At 37.2% G+C, this 19376-nt stretch overlaps 1 protein-coding gene across 9 annotated transcripts in view; it reads right to left on the bottom strand.

The window, feature by feature from the left end:
• The window catches only part of CARMIL1 (capping protein regulator and myosin 1 linker 1), a 381971-nt gene that overhangs the window by 95050 nt on the left and 267545 nt on the right, over nt 1-19376 (bottom strand). For all 9 annotated transcript variants that reach the window (XM_081026679.1, XM_081026680.1, XM_081026681.1 and 6 more), the window contains 4 exons: nt 18155-18236; nt 17309-17408; nt 17153-17207; nt 12327-12499 (listed from right to left, as the gene is read on the bottom strand). In XM_081026679.1, coding sequence (XP_080882805.1) covers nt 12327-12499; nt 17153-17207; nt 17309-17408; nt 18155-18236 — 410 coding nt within the window. The remainder of the gene's footprint in view (nt 1-12326; nt 12500-17152; nt 17208-17308; nt 17409-18154; nt 18237-19376) is intronic.

Raw genomic sequence — 19376 nt, 5'->3', positions numbered from 1 at the left:
ACACACACATATACATATATGAAACATGGTCAACACTCATCACTATTCAGCTTCAGATGCATACAGCAGTAGTCAGGCACCTACACCATCCATGAAATGGTCTCCCCAGTAAGACAAGTATCCATCAGATTCCCTTCAAAATCTTTACAACATTACTGATTATATTCCCCAAACTGTCCTTCATATCCCTGTGGCAATTTTGTGGTTACCAATTGTGCCTTCTAATCCTATCACCTTCTCTTCCATCCCCACTGCCCTCCCATCTAGCATCCCTCAGTTTTTTCTCTATATCTCTAAGACTGTTTCTGATTACGCTGTTCATTTATTCTATTCTTTAGATTCTATATGAGTGAGATCATATGGTATTTGTCTTACTCCTTCTGACTTATTTCACATAGCATAATGTTCTCTATGTCCATCCATATTGCTGCAAATGGTAAGATTTTGTTCTTCTTTATGGCCCAGTAATACTCCATTGTATAAATGTACCATTGTTTCTTAATCTAGTTAATCTAGTCACTGATGGGCATTTCGGTTGTTTCCATGTCTTGGCTATTTTGAAGAGCACTGCATAAATTTTTTTGAATTAGTGTTTTGGGGTACATGAATTTTTTCAAATTAGTGTTTTGGATTTTTCTGGATAGATACTAAGAGTGGAATTGCTGGGTCATAAGATAGTTCCTAAGTCTATTGGATTTATGTCCATTTAGATAAACAAATGTCTCTTCATGTCCTCTGCCCATTTTTTAATGGGGTAGTTTTGATTCTATCTATGTTCATTAAGGATATCGGCCTGTAGTTTTCTTTTTTTGTAATGTATTGGTCTGATTTGGGGATTAGGGTGATAGTGGCCTCATAAAAACAGTTTGGAAGAATTCCTTCCTTCTGGATTTTTTGGAATAGACTGAGGAGACTAGGTGATAATTATTTTCTGAATGTTTTATAAAACTCATCTGTATAGCCATCTTGTCCAGGGCTTTTGTTTGGTGGAAGCCTATTGATTACTGATTCAATTTCACTGGTAGTAATCAGTGTATTCAGATTTTCTGTTTCTACTTGAGTTAGCCTTGGAAGATTGTGTGATTCTGGACAATTATTCATTTCTTCCAGATTGGCTAATTTGTTGTTGTACAGCTGCTCATAGTATTTCCTTAAATTTCTTTTGTATTTCTGTGGTGTCTGTTGTTACTTCTCCTCTTTCATTTCTATTTTTATTAATTTGGGTCCTCTCTCTCGCTCTCTCTTTTTTTAATGAGTCTGGCTAAAGATTTCTCGATTTTGTTTATCTTCTCAAAAAACCAGTTCTTGGTTTCAATGATTTGTATTGTTTTTTGGTCTCTATGTTGCTTATTTCCACTCTGATCTTTATTACCTGCTTTCTTGTTTGTACTCCCTTTTGTTGTTCTTTTTCCAGTTCCCTTAAGTGTAAGAATAAACTGTTGATTTGAGATTTTTCCTTTTTCTTTAGGTAGGCCTGCATTGCTATGAATTTCCCCCTTAGGACTGCTTTCCCTATTAGGACTGCTGCATCTCATAGATTTGGGGTTGTTGTGTTTTCATTTTCATTCGTCTCGAGGTCCCTTTTGTTTCTTGCTTGATCTCAATGTTGACCCATTCATTATTTAGTAGCCTGTTATTCAGACTCCATGTATTTGTGTGTCTTCCAGTTTTTTTCTTGTAATTGATTTCTAATTTCACAGCACTGTGGTCAGAGAAGACACTTGATATGATTTTGATTTTCTTAAATTTATTGAGACGTGTTTTGTGGCCAAACATGTGGTCTATCTTGGAAAATGTTCCATGTGTGCTCGAGAAGAATGTATATTCTGCACTTTTGGAATGAAATGCTCTAAAAATATGGATTAAATCCAAATAGTCCAATGTGTCATTTAAGGCCGCTGTTTCCATATTGATTTTCTGTCTGAAGGATCTATCCTTTGTTGTCAGTGGTGTGTTGAAGTCCCCTACTATGATAGTGTTACTGTTGAGCTCTGTCTTTATGTCAGTCAATATCTGTTTTATATATTTAGGAGTTCCTATGTTGGGTGCATAGATTTTTACTAGGGTTATGTCCTCTTGTTTGATCCATCCCTTTATTATTATGTATTGCCCTTGTCTTATTTTATTATTATTATTACTATTATTAGTTTCAGGTGCACAAGACAAAGTAATATTTAGACGTTTATCATTTATATCCCTCACACTATGGACCCCCTGCCGCCCATCTACTATCCCTCTGACATTGCACCGAGCCATCACATTTCCACTGTCTCCACTCACAATGCTGTACTCCGCCTCTTGTAAGTGTGTATATATATATATATATATATATATATATATATATATATATATATAATAGTTGGCATTCATTATTGTTCAGCTTCAGGTGTACGTTGCAGTGATCAGGCATCTACATCTTCCCTGAGGTGGTCTCCCAAATGGGACATGTGTCCATCGGATACCTGACAAAATCTTTACAACATTATTGATTACGTTCCCCAAATTAATTTTCAAAACCCCGTGGCCATCTTGTAGTTACCAACTGTTTTCTAATCCCCTCACCTTCCCCCTTATCCCACACCACCGTCCATCTAACAACCCTCAGTTTTCCTCTTTATCTCCAAAACTGTTTCTGATCAGTTGATTCACTTATTCTCTTCATTAGATTCCGCACATAAGTGAGATCATACGGTACTTGTCTTTCTCTGTCTGGCTTATTAAACTTAACATAATGTTCTCTAGGTCCATCCCTGTTGTTGCAAATGGTAAGATTTCTTTCTTCTTTATGGCTGCATAATACTCCATTGTATAAATGAACCAGTTTCTTAATCCAGTCATCTACCGATGGGCATTTCGGTCGTTTCCATGTTTTGGCTATTGTGTATAGTGCTGCAATAAACATAGGAGTGCATAAAGATTTTTGAATTGGAGTTTTGGGTTTCTCCAGATAGATACCTAGAAGTAGAATTACTGGATCATAGGGTAGTTCCATTTTCAGATTTTTGAGGTGCCTCCATACTGTTTTCCATAGTGGCTGACCAATCTGCAATCCCACCAACAGTGCACAAGAGTTCCCTTTTTGCCATATCCACGCCAGCACTTGTTGTTTGTTGATTTATTGATGATAGCCATTTTGACCGGGGTGAGGTGGTATCTCATTGTGGTTTTTATTTGCATTTCTCTGATGGTTAGTGAGGTTGAGCATTTCTTCATATGTCTGTTTGCCATCTATATGCCCTTTTTAGAAAAATACCTCTTCAAGTCCTCTGCCCATATTTTAATTGGGTTGTTTGATTTTTTGGAGTTGTGTTAAGTGAGTTTTTTATAGATTTGTGATATTAACCCCTTATCAGATATATCATTGGCAAATATCTTTTCCCATTCAGTAGGATCCCTTTTTGTTTTATTGATGGTTTCCTTTGCTGTGAAAAATCTTTTTAGTTTGATGTAATCCCACATGTTTATTTTTTCTCTTACTTCCGGCGAGGGGATATATCAGTAAAAATCCTACTCCAGGAAATATCTGTGAAGTTTCTTCCTATATTTTCTTCTAGGAATTTTATGGTTTCAGATCTTACATTTAAGTCTTTAAGCCATTTTGAATATATTTTTGTATATGGTGTAAGGAGGTGATCCATCTTCATTTTTTTGCATGTGTCTGTCCAGGTTTCCCAGCACCATTTATTGGACAGACTCTCTTTACCCCATCGTACATTCTTGCTTCCATTGTCATAGATTAAATGGCCATATAGGCATGGATTTATTTCTGGACTCTCTATTCTGTTCCATTGATGTATGTGTCTGTTTTTATGCCAGTACCATGCTGTTTTGATTACTGGAGACTTGTAGTATAATTTGAAGTCAGGTATTGTTATACCTCCCACTTTGTTCTTATTTCTCAAGATTGCTGAGGCTATCCGGGGTCTTTTATGGTCCCATATAAATTTCAGGATTGTATATTCTATTTCTGTGAAAAACGTTGTTGGTAGTTTGATAGGAATTGCATCGAATATGTATATTGCCTTAGGCAGTATGGACATTTTAACTATATTAATTCTTCCTATCCATGAACATGATATGTGTTTCCATCTATTTATATCTTCTTTCATTTCTTTCTTCAGTGTCTTATAATTCTCTGAGTACAGATCTTTTACTTCTTTGGTTAAATTTATTCCCAGGGATTTTATAGTCTTTGGAGCAATTGTAAATGGGATTGCTTTTTTAATTTCTCCTTCTGATGTTTTAGTATTGGCATATACAAATGCAACTGATTTCTGAGTATTACTTTTGTATCCTGCTGCTTTACTAAATTCATCTATCAGCTCTAATAGTTTCTTGGTGGAGTCTTTAGGATTCCCTATATATAGTATCATATCATCTGCATATAGTGATAATTTGACTTCCTCCTTACTAATTTGGATGCCTTTTATTTCTTTTTTTGTCTGATTGCTGTGGCTAGTGTTTCCAGCACTATGTTGAATAGAAGTGGAGATAGTGGGCAATCTTGCCTTTTTCCTGATTTAAGGGGAAAGGTTTTTCCCCATTGAGTATGATGTTAGCTGTGGGTTTGTCATATATGGGTTTTATTATGTTGATATGATCTCTCTATTCCCACTTTCTTAAGGGTTTTTATCATAAATGCCTGCTAGATTTTGTCAAATGCTTTTTCTGCATCTATTGATATGATCATATGATTTTTATTTTTCATTTTGTTAATGTGGTGTATCACATTAATTGATTTGTGAATGTTGAGCAACCTTTGCATACCAGGGATGAATCCCACTTGATCATGGCGTATGATCTTTTTAATGTATTGCTGAATTCTGTTCGCTAATATTTTGTTGAGGATTTCTGCATCTATGTTCATTAAAGATATCAGCCTGTAGTTTTGTTTTTTTGTGGTATCTTTGTCTGCTTTTGGGATCAGGGTGATAGTGACTTCGTAAAAAGTGTTTGGGAGTCTTCCCTCCTTCTGGATTTTTTGGAAGAGCTTGAGGAGAATAGGTGATAATTCTTTTTTGTACGTTTTGTAAAATTCACCTGTAAAGCCATCTGTCCAGGGCTTTTGTTTGTTGGGAGATTGTTGATTACTAATTCAATTACCCTGGTGGTAATCAGTCTATTCAGGTTTTCTGTTTCTACTTGAGATAGCCTTGGAAGGTTGTACGCCTCTAGAAAATTGTCCATTTCTTCCAGATTGTCAAATTTCTTGTCATATAGTTGCTCATAGTAATTTCTTAAAATGTTTTGTATTTCTGTGGTGTCTGTTGTCACTTCTCTTCTTACATTTCTGATTTTATTAATTTGGGTCCTCTCTCTTTTTGTTAATTAGTCTGGCTAAAGGTTTTTCAATTTTGTTTATCTTCTCTAAGAACCAAGTCTTGGATTCATTGATCTTTTGTATTGTTTTTCTGGTTTCTATTTCATTTACTTCTGCTCTGATCTTTATCATCTCCTTCCTTGTGCTCCCTTTGGGCTTATTTTGCTGTTCTTTTTCCAGATCCCTTAAGTGTGAAGGTAAACTGTTGATCATTGATGTTTCTTCTTTCTTTAGGTAGGCCTGCAATGCAATGAATTTCCCTATTAGGACTGCTTTCGCGGCATTCCATATATTTGGGGTCGTTGTGTTTTCATTTTCGTTTGTCTCGAGATATCTTTTGATTTCTTCCTTGATCTCCTGCTTGACCCATTCATTATGTAGCAATAAGTTATTCAGCCTCCATGAATTGGTGTGTCTTCCAGTTTTTTTTCCTGTAGTTCATTTCTAATTTCATAGCACTGTGATCAGAGAAGACAATTGGTATGATTTCAATTTTCTTAAATTTATCAAGACTTGTTTTGTGCCCTTACATGTGGTCTATCTTGGAAAATGTTCCATGTGCGCTTGAGAAAAACGTGTATTTTGCAGCATTGGGGTGAAATGCTCTGAAAACATTGATTAAATCCAAGTGGTACAATGTATCATTTAAGGCTGTTGTTTCCATATTGATTTTCTGTCTGGAGGACCTGTCCCTTGTTGTCAGAGGTGTGTTGAAGTCCCCTACTATGATAGTGTTGCTGTTGCTCTCTGTCTTTATGTCAGTCAGTACCTGTTTTATATATTTAGGTGCTCCTATATTGGGTGCATAGATATTTACTAGGGTTATGTCCTCTTGTCGGATTGATCCCTTTATTATTATATAATGCCCATCTTTATCTTAATATGTTCTTCATTTTAAAGTCTATTTTGTCAGATATAAGTATTGCAACTCCAGATGTTTTCTCATTTCCATTTGCATGAAATATCATACTCCAACCCTTCACTTTCAGCCCGTGTGTGTCTTTTGCTGAGGTGAGTCTCTTGTATACAGTATATACAAGGGTCTTGCTTTCTTATCCACTCAGCCACCCTATGTCTCTTGATTGGAGCATTTAATCCGTTTACATTTAAAGTGATTATTGATAGGTACATAGTTATTGCTATTTTTTAAATTTGTAGTAAGACTGTTTTCATCTTCCCTCTGTTTACAGAAGTCCTTTTAGTATTTCTTGCAATGCTGGCTTGGTGGTAAGAAATTCCTTTAGGTTATTCTTTTCTGGGAAGCTCTTTATCGCTCCATCAACTTTAAATGATAGCCTTGCTGGATAAAGCAATCTAGGTTGTAGGCCTTTGTGTTCCATCACTTTGAGTATCTCCTGCCACTCCCTCCTGGCCTTCCATGTTTCTGTAGAAAAGTCATTTGATAGTCTTATGGGAGTTCCTTTGTATGTATCCTTCTGTCTTTCTCTTGCTGCTTTTAGGATTCTCTCTTTGTCTTTAAGCTTTGACATTTTAACTATAATGTGTCTTGGTGTGGACCTGTTTGGGTTTATCCTGGTTGGAACTCTCTGCACTTCCTGGGCTTGTATGTTGGTTTCCTTCATCAGGTTAGGGAACTTTTCGGACATTATTACTTCAAATGTGTTCTCAATCCCTTGCTTTCTCTCTTCACCTTCTGGTATTCCTATGATGAGCGTGTTGTTGCGCTTGATGTTATCCCAGAGGTCTCTTAAACCATCTTCAGTGTTTTTTATTCTTTTTTCCTTTCTGTTGTTCTGTTTGGGTGATCTCTGCTAACTTGTCTTCTAAGTCGCTGATTCGATCCTCTGCTTCATCTAACCTGCTGATAATTCCTTCAAGCGAGTTCTTAATTTCGGTAATTGTGTTCTTTAGTTCTAACTGGTTCTTCGTTATGATTTCTACATCCTTCTTCATGTCTTCTCTAAGCTCCTTAAACATTCTTATCACCAGTATTCTGAACTCTGTCTCTGATAGGTTGGTTACCTCTGCTTCATTTGGTTCCAGTTGTGGAGGTTTCTTTTGTTCTTTTATTTGGGATATGTTTCTTTGTTTCCTCATTCTGGCTGACTCTCTGTGTTTGCTTTGATGTTAGGTAGATCCCCTAGATTTCTTAGTTCTTGCTGGGTTATCTTATGTAGTATGTGTCCTTTATATTTGACTTGCAATACTTCGTTCTTCTCCTCTGCATGTGCTCCAAAGGCGACTCTTGTGTTGTGTATATTGTCCTCCTGGCTTTTGTGTTCTCTGTTTCGCCCTGGGGTCCCGTGCGTCTGTGGAGCTGCGGGTTTCCACCGCCGCAGCCGCCACTGCCAGCCTGGATTCCACCATGGGACCGCGCATTTCTACTCTGCTCCCTTCCTTCTTCCCTGCCCTTTTCTTTTAATATATTCATTTTAAAATCTATTGTGTCGGATATAAGTACTACTACTCCAGTTTTTCTTTTCATTTCCAATTGCATGAAATATCATACTCCAACCCTCCACTTTCAGCCTGTGTGTGTCTTTTGATCTGAGGTGAGTCTCTTGTATATAGCATATGCAAGGGTCTTATTTTCTTATCTACTCAGCCACCCTATGTCTTTTGATTGGAGCCTTTAATCCACATATATTTAAAGTGATTATTGATAGGTACATAGTTATTGCCATTTTATTATTTACATTTCTTGTCTTCAGTAGATTGTTTTCATCTTTCTTCTGCTTAAAAATGCCTTTTTAACATTTCCTGCAATGCTGGCTTGGTCATAATGTATTCCTTTAGCTTATTCTTTTCTGGGAAGCTCTTTATCTCTCCGTTAATTTTAAATGATAGCTTGCTGGACAAAGCAATCTAGGTTGTAGACCTTTGTTTTTCATCATTTGGAATACCTCCTGCCACTCCCTTCTGGTCTGCAAAGTTTCTGTAGAAAAGTCAGCAGATAGTCTTATGGGAGCACCCTTGTAAGTAACTCACTGTCCATCTCTTGCTGTTTTTAGGATTCTCTCTGCCTTTAACCTTTGCCATTTTTAGTACAATGTGTCTTGGTGTGACCTGTTTGGGTTTATCCTGGTTGCAACTCTCTGCACTTCCTGGGCTTGTATGTCGATTTCCTTCACCAGGTTAGGGAAGTTTTCGGTCATTATTACTTCAAATATGTTCTTGATCCCTTGCTCCCTCTCTTCTCCTTCTGGTATTCCTATGATGCACATGTTGTTGCGCTTGATGTTATCCTATAGGTCTCCTAAACCGTTTTTATTGTTTCTTATTCTTTTTTCTTTCTCTTGTTCCACTTGGGTGATCTCTGCTATGTCTTCTAAATTGCTCTTTCGATCCTCTGCTTCATGTAACTTGTTCGTAGTTCCTTTGAGTGTGTCCTTTATTTCAGTTATTGTGTTCTTTAGTTCTAACTGGTTGTTTTTTATGACTTCCCCATCCTTTATGTTCTCACTAAGTTCCTTAAACATTCTTATCATCAGTATTCTAAACTCGGTCTCTGATATGTTGGTTAACTCTATTTCATTTAGTTCCAATTCTGGAGGTTTCTTCTGTTCTTTCATTTGGGGCATGTTTCTTTGTTTCCTCATTCTGGCTGACTCTGTGTTTGCTTCGATGTATTAGGTAGATCCCCTAGATCTATCAGTCTTTGCAGGGTGGATTTACGTAGTATGTGTCCTTTATATTTGAGTTGCACAGTCTCCCTATCTTCCTGTGCGTGTGTTTTAGAGGAGTCCCTTGTGTTATGGATATTCTCTTGTTGAAGTTGAGCTTTAAATGCTTTTGGCTTGTCAGTAGGTGGGATTGACTCCCAGGTTGACTAGCTGTTAGAATTAGCTATGCCCACAGTGGATGACCAGCTGTGTGAGGGTTGACGCCTAAGATGAGGCTTGGCCCCATGGGCTCCTGTGCCTGTAGAGAATTCCCTTTGATTGTGTCATTTGTAGGTCAAATCCGGTAATGCTCTGGTTTGGAGTGGAGTTGGCCTCTGAGTGTGCTGATTCTTGTGCCTCTTGGGCTGGGCACTGGTGCAGGGCGATTTTAGAACAAAACAAAACAACAAAAAAGAAATACAATCACATGTAAAAACAACTGACAACCAACACTCAACACAAACAAAAATTTCAAAAACACAAAAAAACAAAAGAAACAAAACAAAAAATAGCAACGCCCTCCAACAGAAAAAAAATCAATGCAAAAAAATGGAAAGAAGGAGGAATAGTAGAGTAAGGAAAAGAAAAAAGAAGAGAGAAAGGGGAAAATGTACACAGACACACACACACACACACACACACACACACACACAAAATGATAATAATACTAAACTAAAAAAAATAGTACCAGTCTTGGCTTAAGCCCACCAAGCTATTTCCATATTGTCCTCTGCTGCACAAAAACTCCTCTGTGTCTTGTGGAGGCAGAGCCAGCCACCTGGCACCTAGAGTGACCCTGGCAATGCAGTTCTAGATGCGTGAGGCTATGGGGTGTGGCTGGTAGAATTTACAAAGTCAGGGGAGTTTCTTCCCTCGCCTGTATAAACGTGCACTGAGCGCACCACAGCCAGGCACTGGGAGGTGGGCTTATTCCCTGTGCACAGGTCTCCTGGGTCTTAGGGCACTTCTTTTTGGAGGTGTGGAACGTGTGAGATTTCTGAGCTGCTGAAAGCCCAGAGCTGCCTCTGCCCCCCTTCTGATGACCCCTGCGTGTGTCTCAGCCGCACAGAAAAGGTGGGGGCTGGTTATGCAGGTGTCTTCATCTCCCTTCCTGGCTTCTTCCCTAGGTTATAGCTGCAGAACAGCTTTTTCTAGTTCTTGAGAGCTATAGTTCCTCTGTAATCTGATACCACTCCTCTGTTCAAGGACCAGCTTAAGGCTCTGGAAGGGTGGGAGTAGGACTGCTGTGGGAGAGTGGGGGGAGGGGTCCAGGAATGGAGTTTGCTTTTTGTCTGACTAAGAGAGCCGCAGTTCTCAGCTGAGGTTTCTACTTTGAATGCTGGGCACCGCAGTCCTCTATGCTGATCTCTCAGCAGTACTGTGTGGCTCAGGGAAAGAGCCTGGCTGTTGCGATCTCTGGTCTGCGTCCTGGAGCCCCCGTGTCACTGCAGCTGCGAATGTGGGCCGGTCTCCACACCACTCCCTTCCTTCTTCCCTGTCTTGCCCGGTTTGCCCACCTTCGAGTAATCCTTTTAGCTGGTCTGTGTGATGAGCAGAGAACCCTTTGATGATTTATAGATGTTCAATTTGTGGTAACTTCCAGGGATGAACTGAAGAGGCCCACCTCACAACCGCCATTTCTATGACATGCTCCTCAGCCTTTGCCTGCTTATGTTTTCATCATTGCCCTGACATGGTGTAATCAGCTATCCCAGGAAACCCCGTCACTCTTCTGGCAAAAACTCAGTTACTATAAATAGGATGTTGTATACTTTTTAAAACAAAATCAATTTTGGAAAAAAAGCTTTTTTTAAAAAAACTTTTTAAAACAAAATCAATTTTGGAAGTATTCACTTAAGAATGTGAATACTTCACAGGTAGTTTAGGATCTATCAATTCACCCGACACAAGAAATGGCTCTTATTTGTCTGCATGATGACCTAAGACTGACAACCTGTAATTGCTTCCATTCCTAATCTCAATGATCTTCTCTACATACACATGGTCTGACAATTAAGTTTGCAAACTCATCCTAGAAAAAGTGCTACATACCTCATTGCTGACTATCACTTCAGTCACCTTCAAAGTACTTCCCTTAGGAAGTTATGTACTGACGCCTGTGCCTAGTACACCCTTCAAAGCAATTTTGGAACTCTTTTACTGGAATGGCCATCAGAACTGTCATCGTATTACCCTTGATGTACTGAATGTCATCAAAATGTCTTCCTTTCAATATTTCCTTTATCTTAGGATAAAGAAAGAAGTCATTGGGAGCCAGATCAGGTGATTAGGGAGGTGTCCCGATACAGTTATTTGTTTACAGGCTAAAAGCTCCCTCAAAGACAGTGCCATGTGAGCTGATGCATTGTTGTGATGCAAGATCCATGACTTTTTGGAGAAAAGTTCAGGTCGTCTTTTCACGCTGCCTTTTCAGCACTTCCAAATAGGAAACTTGGTAAATGTTTGTCCAGTTGCTACAAATTCATAATGAATCATCCCTCTGATATCAAAAAAGGTTAGCAACATTGTTGCAAGAAGTTCATGAACTTAATTGTCACACATCATACTTATCTTCAAAGAAACGGCTGCAGGTTTAGGGTTTTGGATTCAATTTAGAAAGAAAATTCAGGCTCTGTCTTACACTGAAGAGCAAGGAAAACATAAGAATGAGCCCTTGCAGAGTAAAATGAATTAACTCCTAATTCACCAGACTGCTGGACTTTGGGTAACCCAGGTCTCTGAATGATAGAAGCTACATGGTTACCACATAACTAGTTCTAAAGAAAAGTTTTTACCACGTGGCTGATCCTTAAGGAAAGCCAATCTTGGGAACATAAAGATGGAAACCGCTGAACAAAAAGCATTTAGTACCCAGTCTCAACTTGCCTTTGAACCATTGGATCTCACGTATCCCTTGGATTTTCTGTCTCTATACTAACAGGAGTGAGGAGAGGAAGACAAGATGATGCGCTCACACCACATACAGAAAAGCCCTCAAGTTACTCCTGCCGTCGTCTTCACAGCTCTGCTTACGTGACACTGACCTCAGATCCTCTTCTGCTGCCCACTGCATCCCCATACATTGATCAGTGTCAACACTAATGTGAAAAAGAAACTGCAACAGCTCTCAGTCAGGTTTCACCTCCCAATGGAAATCTTTAAAACAAAGCTTAAAGGAATCACTATGTCTAAATTTGGGAACATCCTTGCAACTATTTTGACAAAAGACTTCAAATTTTCATCTCTTCTTCCCAGCTGGCCTCCTGGGAAGCTTAGCCACCTCAGGCACAGCCAGCTCTCTGACGCTTGCTGGCCACAATTCTTTGTAGGCCTTTCTTAAAACAAGCATACATGTTTCGGGCCTGAGTACCTGACTCACGTACCTGAGCTTGGTGTTGATCTGAAGAGCTTTGGCCAACATCTTCGCTCCCATGTCCCCCATGGAATTCCCACTGATGTCCACTTTGGTCAGGGAGGTGTTGCTTCCCAGGGCATTAATGATGATGGTGACTTCGGTCTTGAGTTTCGAGTCAGCCAGGGACAAAGACTGCAGAGGCTGTGGAGGGAACAATAGGAAGCATGCACACCGGCTTATCAAAACAGCTATCACTCGATGACCCACGTCATGGAGAATCATCAAGGGGACATATCACTGCTCTAAGTGCTCTAAGTGCATTTGTAAACTTATGGCTTACGACACTAATGAATGGGATCTGAAGGTTCTGGCATAAAATGGGCCTTTGGATTAAAACACAGAGGGATTTTGTTTTAATTCTGGATACTGTCTGACTCTCCTCTAAGGGAAGCTGTGGAAAGATACGCAGAGTGGAAGAGCCCAACTCTTTGAAGTGGAGAATAGGATGAATAAAATGCTACACAAAAATTTCTTAGGTTCAGTATGGCTACACTTATCCCTTTTTACCCATTTTATTTTCATGCAAGGTGAAAATTGCATGAAAATTACTAATGGAGTACAAATTACTAATGGAGGACAAATGCAAAATAAAAACCAGCTGAGATTAGTAATAGCTGACATTTATTGAACTCTTATAATGTTGAACCACTGTTTAAGGTTTTTACATATGTTTGTTCATTTAATCCTCCCAGAATACCTAACATAAGAATATTTAGTATTCTTATATAAGTATTCTTATATTACCTAATAACGTGTTCCCCGAACACAAGACCTAGCTGGACAATCAGCGCTAATGCCTCTTTTAGAGCAAAAATTAATATAAGACCTGGTCTTATTTTACTATAAGACCGGGTCATAACGTAATGTAATGTAACATAGTGTAATATATAATACCAGGTATAATATAATATAATATAATACAATACAATATAATACCGGGTATAATACAATATAATACCGGGTCTTATATTAATTTTTGCTCCAAAAGAAGCATTAGAGATGATTGTCCGGCTAGGCCTTATTTTTGGGGAAACACGGTACCTAATATAAGAATACCTAATATAAGAATACCTACTATAAGTATTCTTATAGTAGATATTGTTATCCCCGTTTCCCAAATAAACAAAAACGTTAAATGACCCAACCAAGGTCACACAGTTAAAAAGTAGCTGAGCAGGAACCAGATGGTCTGATTCTAGATTCTGTGTGCTTAATCCTACATAACATTGCCCCTATTAGCTTATCTTAGATCTTTGATCATCACCTTAGGTTTACCTTATAAACATATAAGGTAATCAAAAGACATACTTAACAATTAAAAAGAAAAAGAAGTCCAATGTGGATGACCTTATTATTAATATAAGCTTTATGGTGAACCAAGACCAAGCCGCTCACTGCCCATTTAAGCCAGAGGCTGACAGCCACTCAGCCTGGAGGCAGTTCTGGTTGGCCTGCATAATATCTGACAAAAAAAATGACTAGGGCCCCCTATTTTCATCCTGGTCACTTTGCTTATTTATGTTGTTTTCCTAGCCCTGTAGACATTTGAATTTGCAATCCTTGAATTAGGGCATGATTTAATGAAATAAGAATTCCAGGATTTAAACCAATGTGGCTCTAAAAGTCAGAGTTCAGACTTCCCTGGGGGTGTGGCTGTCTCTGGGTTAGACCACTCCTGACATGGTCTATACTGGCCCCACCACACTAAACAGTTTTATCTGCTTTTATATAAGGAGTGCTGGTACTACAGGGAGATGGATACTGGAAGCAGCTTCAAGGGTCATCTATGACCAGATTCCATGGTGGCTCGTGGGACTAGAGCTCTGAAGGTGTGCCCAGTGGTCTATGACTCCCACAAAAAGCCTGGGGTGTATCTGTGTCCACTCAACCACTAAAGATTGACTTCCAAAGAAACACCTGTTTAAGGCACATCTGCTAAATGGCTGCAGGAGGCAGTATGAAGGTGCTGAGGGCTTCAAGACTCAGATATCCACAAAGTGGCACTCTGAGTTTGGTTATAGTTTTACCAAGGGACTATATTTGTTGTCCAAATTTGATCATGTTTTCTAAACTGAGTACATCTATGGTAAAATCAAAAGATAATATTACATTAATTAGAATCAAACTTTTAAAAGTCAAATGGCATGTTAAGTGTCAAGGCAATTAAAACCTCAGCCAAAAGCCCACATAAGCTTAGACTCTAGCTTGTTTAGCAAAGCTGTTTCAATTTTCTTAAGATCCTACACTTAAGTAAATGGAGAGAACTTAACTAAAAATGCTTTAGACTCGAGAAACTTAATGTTTTAAATAAAAATAAATGCAATGTTGCTTTAATAAAAAGCTGTAATCACATCTCTCATCGTTTCAATAATTGTTATTCAACTGCTACAAAAATGATATATTACAGCTTCTTCCAAATACTGTAAAACTGCCAAATCTCAAAGACAGCAAGCACCTGTTCCAGGACTATGTTCAAACTCAAATACACTCCAGTTAACACTTACAAATAACAGGCAGACTCATTAATGCACACAGAACAGCCTGAATTGCATGCATATTTATAAGGTCATCCTTTCTTAATTTATTGCACTTCCATGTAACATCATTATTGGAAATCTTTCTATTTCTTTTCATAGCCGAACATGGTAATCTGAAATTGTCTCCTTGCTGCAGGCATTCCTGGGAGACACACATTAAGTTCTACTGGTTACAACATGGGTTTGTACGGAACACTTCAAAGCTAGATTCCTTATCACCCTCACCCTGCCGTGTTACTGTCCCAAGATGGGGCACAGCAGCCTGACAACCACTGTCTACAGTTAAAGGTGATATTGGAGCCCATGGATAGGTAAGTTTTCCAACTGAACATAATGTGCAACACTGGGCAAATCAAGGATTCCCTCGGCTGTCAAGCAAAAAGGTCTACAAACAGAAGGTCAGAATATAAAAAACAAAGAGATTGCTTTATCTACGTAAAACCTATAAAAAAATAAAAACAAAAAATGAGCCCAGCTGTGTCAGTTATTCACAAGACTCAACTCCTGATCATTTTAAATTGCTTTACACATTACTGATTTAGAAGTAGAAAAAAAATAGATGGTAATTGCTTTTTGAAAAAGCCACCTACTTTTCAATGACATGAACATAAAGCTTTTCACTGTACACTATTAGCGGCACACTAATTCAAACTTATAACTTGACAGAATTCAAGAAAACTTTACCATCTGCAAATATGTTTTTAAGTGTGTTTTAAATATCAGGATTATCTTTAAGTGAGACTTTCAAAATTATAGGAAGAGTTTGAAGACCCTCATGCAATAAGCAAAACATGAAATTAATAAATGTATTTTTCATAAAATATACATTTTCCTAAAATATGTGCTAAGAAAAAAATTTGGGATGAATATTAAAATACGATTCTGCATATTAGCTTCCCCAATTTTTAAAAACTGGGTCAATACTAGGAAATCAGAATCGTGAATAAAACAGGGCAGTGTAAAGTCAAATTAAATATGTAAAACAAATAGCCTAAATTCTGAAAAGTGTAAATTATGTCCTAATTATGCCTTTAATTTTAATAACCCAGTATAAGAATAATAAAACATGGGGTTTATTAGAAAATGAGGACAAAGAGAGAAGTGCTTGAATTCATTAAATAATAATGAGTTTCCTTTCTGGACCGATTAGAAACTATATCCACACAATGAAGAGGCAGAAGAACAGAATGTTCCCTGCATTCCAGATCAGAGCTCCAAAAAGAGGTGTGAACAAGGGCAAGTAAGGAAAAGTTCCAGTCCTCATCTCTCCTGGCCCTTAGCATTCTCAGAAAAATTAGCTTATAGAATTTCCTACTACCCCATATAAATTCAAAAGGGAATATTATACCTTTAAAATATGTGACATCTCTCACACAATTAATGTATGAAATCACTCTTATGACCCACAAAAGTAACTATCACTAACATGAAGAATGCAAATCTGCATAGTAGAAATACAAATTGATTTGGATTTTAGAAACCATAAAAGCCGAGTTTGGCAGCCAAATAGGACTAGGGATAAAATCTTAAAGAGCATCAGTAAAATATAAGATATAAAACACCAGGTTTAAATTAAAGAAGTTAACAGTAAAGTGCTTCTTACTTTGTTTATAAAATATCTTTTTTATTTTCTAGTGCACGTTTAAGGGCAACAAAATAGGGTATTTGAAATCAAATTTCTTTATCCTGAATAAATTATTGGCCAGGAGCCACTAAAGGGGGAAAAATATAGGATTACTAGAGCTCAAGAAGCAGTTTCAGATGGAAGACAACTTTCTTAGTCTCCTGCATCTCTGTGTAATTACTAGATGAAATTGAAATTAGCAATATGATGTTTCTCAGCATGTTATAAGGTCATAAAGTCAACTATGTTATAGCAATTCATGCCTGCAGATTAGTGCATTAGGTGAAGTTAGAAAATCTAAGGCTTATTAAAAGATGGGCTTAGGAGTCAATTTATATTTCTTTTAAATATTAGTTACAATCTTCCTTTAATTAATGAAGAGTTGAATCAAGTGAAGAGTAAGTTTTAAATACATTCTATAGCTGTACTAAAGCTTAAGTATTTATTCCATTAAAAAATAACAATAGAAAATGTATACACAGATAAAATTATCTGAAAGTATATCAATCAGCATTAACCCAATATAAATAATTATATATAAATATAAAATATAAATACAAAAAATATAAATATAAATATAAAATAAGAATGATAACAAAGACTTTAGGCAAAAAATTTTTAAATAATACTCACTGATTCTTCATCTTGAATCATCTGTACTAAGTTGTCCAACACAGGTGTCAGATTTCTAAAGAGATATTTTAAAGATGTAGACGGAATCAAACCAAAAGTTTTCAGGAAGCTGGTTATTTTCATCATTATCATATGAAAAAAATTCAAAACTCTTACTTGGATTTCATATTATTAAAATTTTTGCCTAGTGCCAGGTGTTGTATTGATCTGTTTTTACTGAGCCACACTATTAAGGTAGATAGGTCAGATTCTAAACCTGGAAAAAATGAAAGGAAGTGGAAAATCAGAACACATGTACAAATGAACTCTCAACTAGAACACAATTAAGCAAAGGCGACATGCAGATGGATGACTTTCCTGAGGGCCTGGGATTCTCATCTTGTCTTTTTCAAAAGAACTTTTTGCTCTCTTTTCTTGCTCTGTTATTTCACAGTGATAAACTCATTCTCTAAAAATTAATTTTCTACATTCTCTTACACAATCAGTGGCTAAATAAAGATCGTGGGGATTGGGAATGGAGAACGGCAGAAAAGATTTAGCCCTCCTATCACTCAGTGAGAGAAGATTCCAGCACACTGTTTACTGGCAGGTGTCTGCAGTTGTCTGTGCAAATTTAACAGGTTCATATTCATGCTACAATAGCAGAAATGATGCTAATGAAACAAACTTCTAAATAAATAAACAAGGGCTCAACTTTATTATCAGTAAGAATGCAAAAGGCTCATCTCAGATCTTTATCAATGTATTTACAATATTTTTTAAACTGACTTTTGTTTACTGCATAGATTTTGCATTTTTGGCCATGGAATCAATTTAGTAAGACATTGGCACAGATTTATTTCATAAATAAACTCCATTGTTAAATTTAAAAGTACTATTATGTAGATAAAGAGTAAAATAACATTTATATTAAGGTGTTGTCTAGACTGGGCTAGAAGATGAGTTTCCTTTTACTAACTTGCTGCAAATAATACTGTTTCTCTTTCCTTATTTCTAATTTACCATTGTCAGAGATGTCTAAGCTGGTGATGTTGTGGATTTCAGCAATGCAGCCTTCCAACACTTGTGCACCTCCTGATCTCAGCTAGAGAACACAAACCAAACACAAGATACAGCTGTCACTTACTGGAAGTGTAGACAAAACATTAAAAACAAGTGATACATCCTTAAACTAAGTACCAAAGAAAAAGTGAAATCTTAACAACTCCCCAAAAGTTATCAATTGTAAAGAGCCAATCATTGGCTATTGCTGCTGTTTGCCATACCACACCAACCCAAAAATCATTAGAAAAAGAAACAGAAGGAAGATGGAGACAATCCAGGGTCACCATTGGCAAGACAGAGTCTGTCAATGCACAAGAGCTTTCTTCATTTCTGACTTTGGAACATCTAATGAATCTTTTTTATACATAAGAAATGTTACTGTTTTATTTGATTATTACAGATTTCAAGGAATAACTCTCCACCAGGTAGTAGCAAAACAATCAAAGGAGACAAGAAAGACTAACTTTGAATGTCAACCAGTTCAGGAAGAACCCATCTCTAACTATTCTACAGAAATGTGTAAGAGCTCACAATTATAAAGAAGGGAGTAAATAGTTGAAAGTGGATACAAAATGATTTGTATAAATGCATTGAGCCATAGAAGAAAAAAATGTCAGATTAATCTCAAGTATTACCATTATGGTTGGCTTACAGCAAAACTAAGAGTGAGCTGTTAGTGTCATCTCATTATCTAATTTATTCCAAAAAGAAAGACAAACTATATGAACCCATTACTTTTCATCTTTCCCCATGAAACTAAAAGCATATTTTACAGAGGTCAGACTATCTCTTTATTTTCCCTTCAGCAACTATCTGAGTTCCTATTATGTGTAAAGCATTGTGCAGGATGTAAAGTTTCCTGAGCTCTGGCCCCTTTGCTCAGCCGACTTACTATCTAACAGGGGAATTAGCATTTATTGGGAATCTACTATATACCAAGGAACATGGTAGTTTTTATCTATTCATTTAAGAAAATTAAAATTTATATAAACTTCTATACCAAATTTATAATACAAGGTGCTACTTTCTACTTGTTCAAGATTTGATATAAGAATTTAAAGCATCTTTAATTCACTATTTTAGATGCAATATTTTTTATGGTACTCCTGACCCAAACCTACCAATTTCTCTGGCTGCTTGTATGATAAGTAGAGTTTTACACAGATCTTTGAGATCGCCC

This window comes from Rhinolophus hipposideros, assembly GCF_964194185.1.
Source record: "Rhinolophus hipposideros genome assembly, chromosome: 19".
NCBI classification, from domain to species: Eukaryota; Metazoa; Chordata; class Mammalia; order Chiroptera; family Rhinolophidae; genus Rhinolophus; species Rhinolophus hipposideros.
This window is presented reverse-complemented; position numbering and strand designations above follow the sequence as displayed.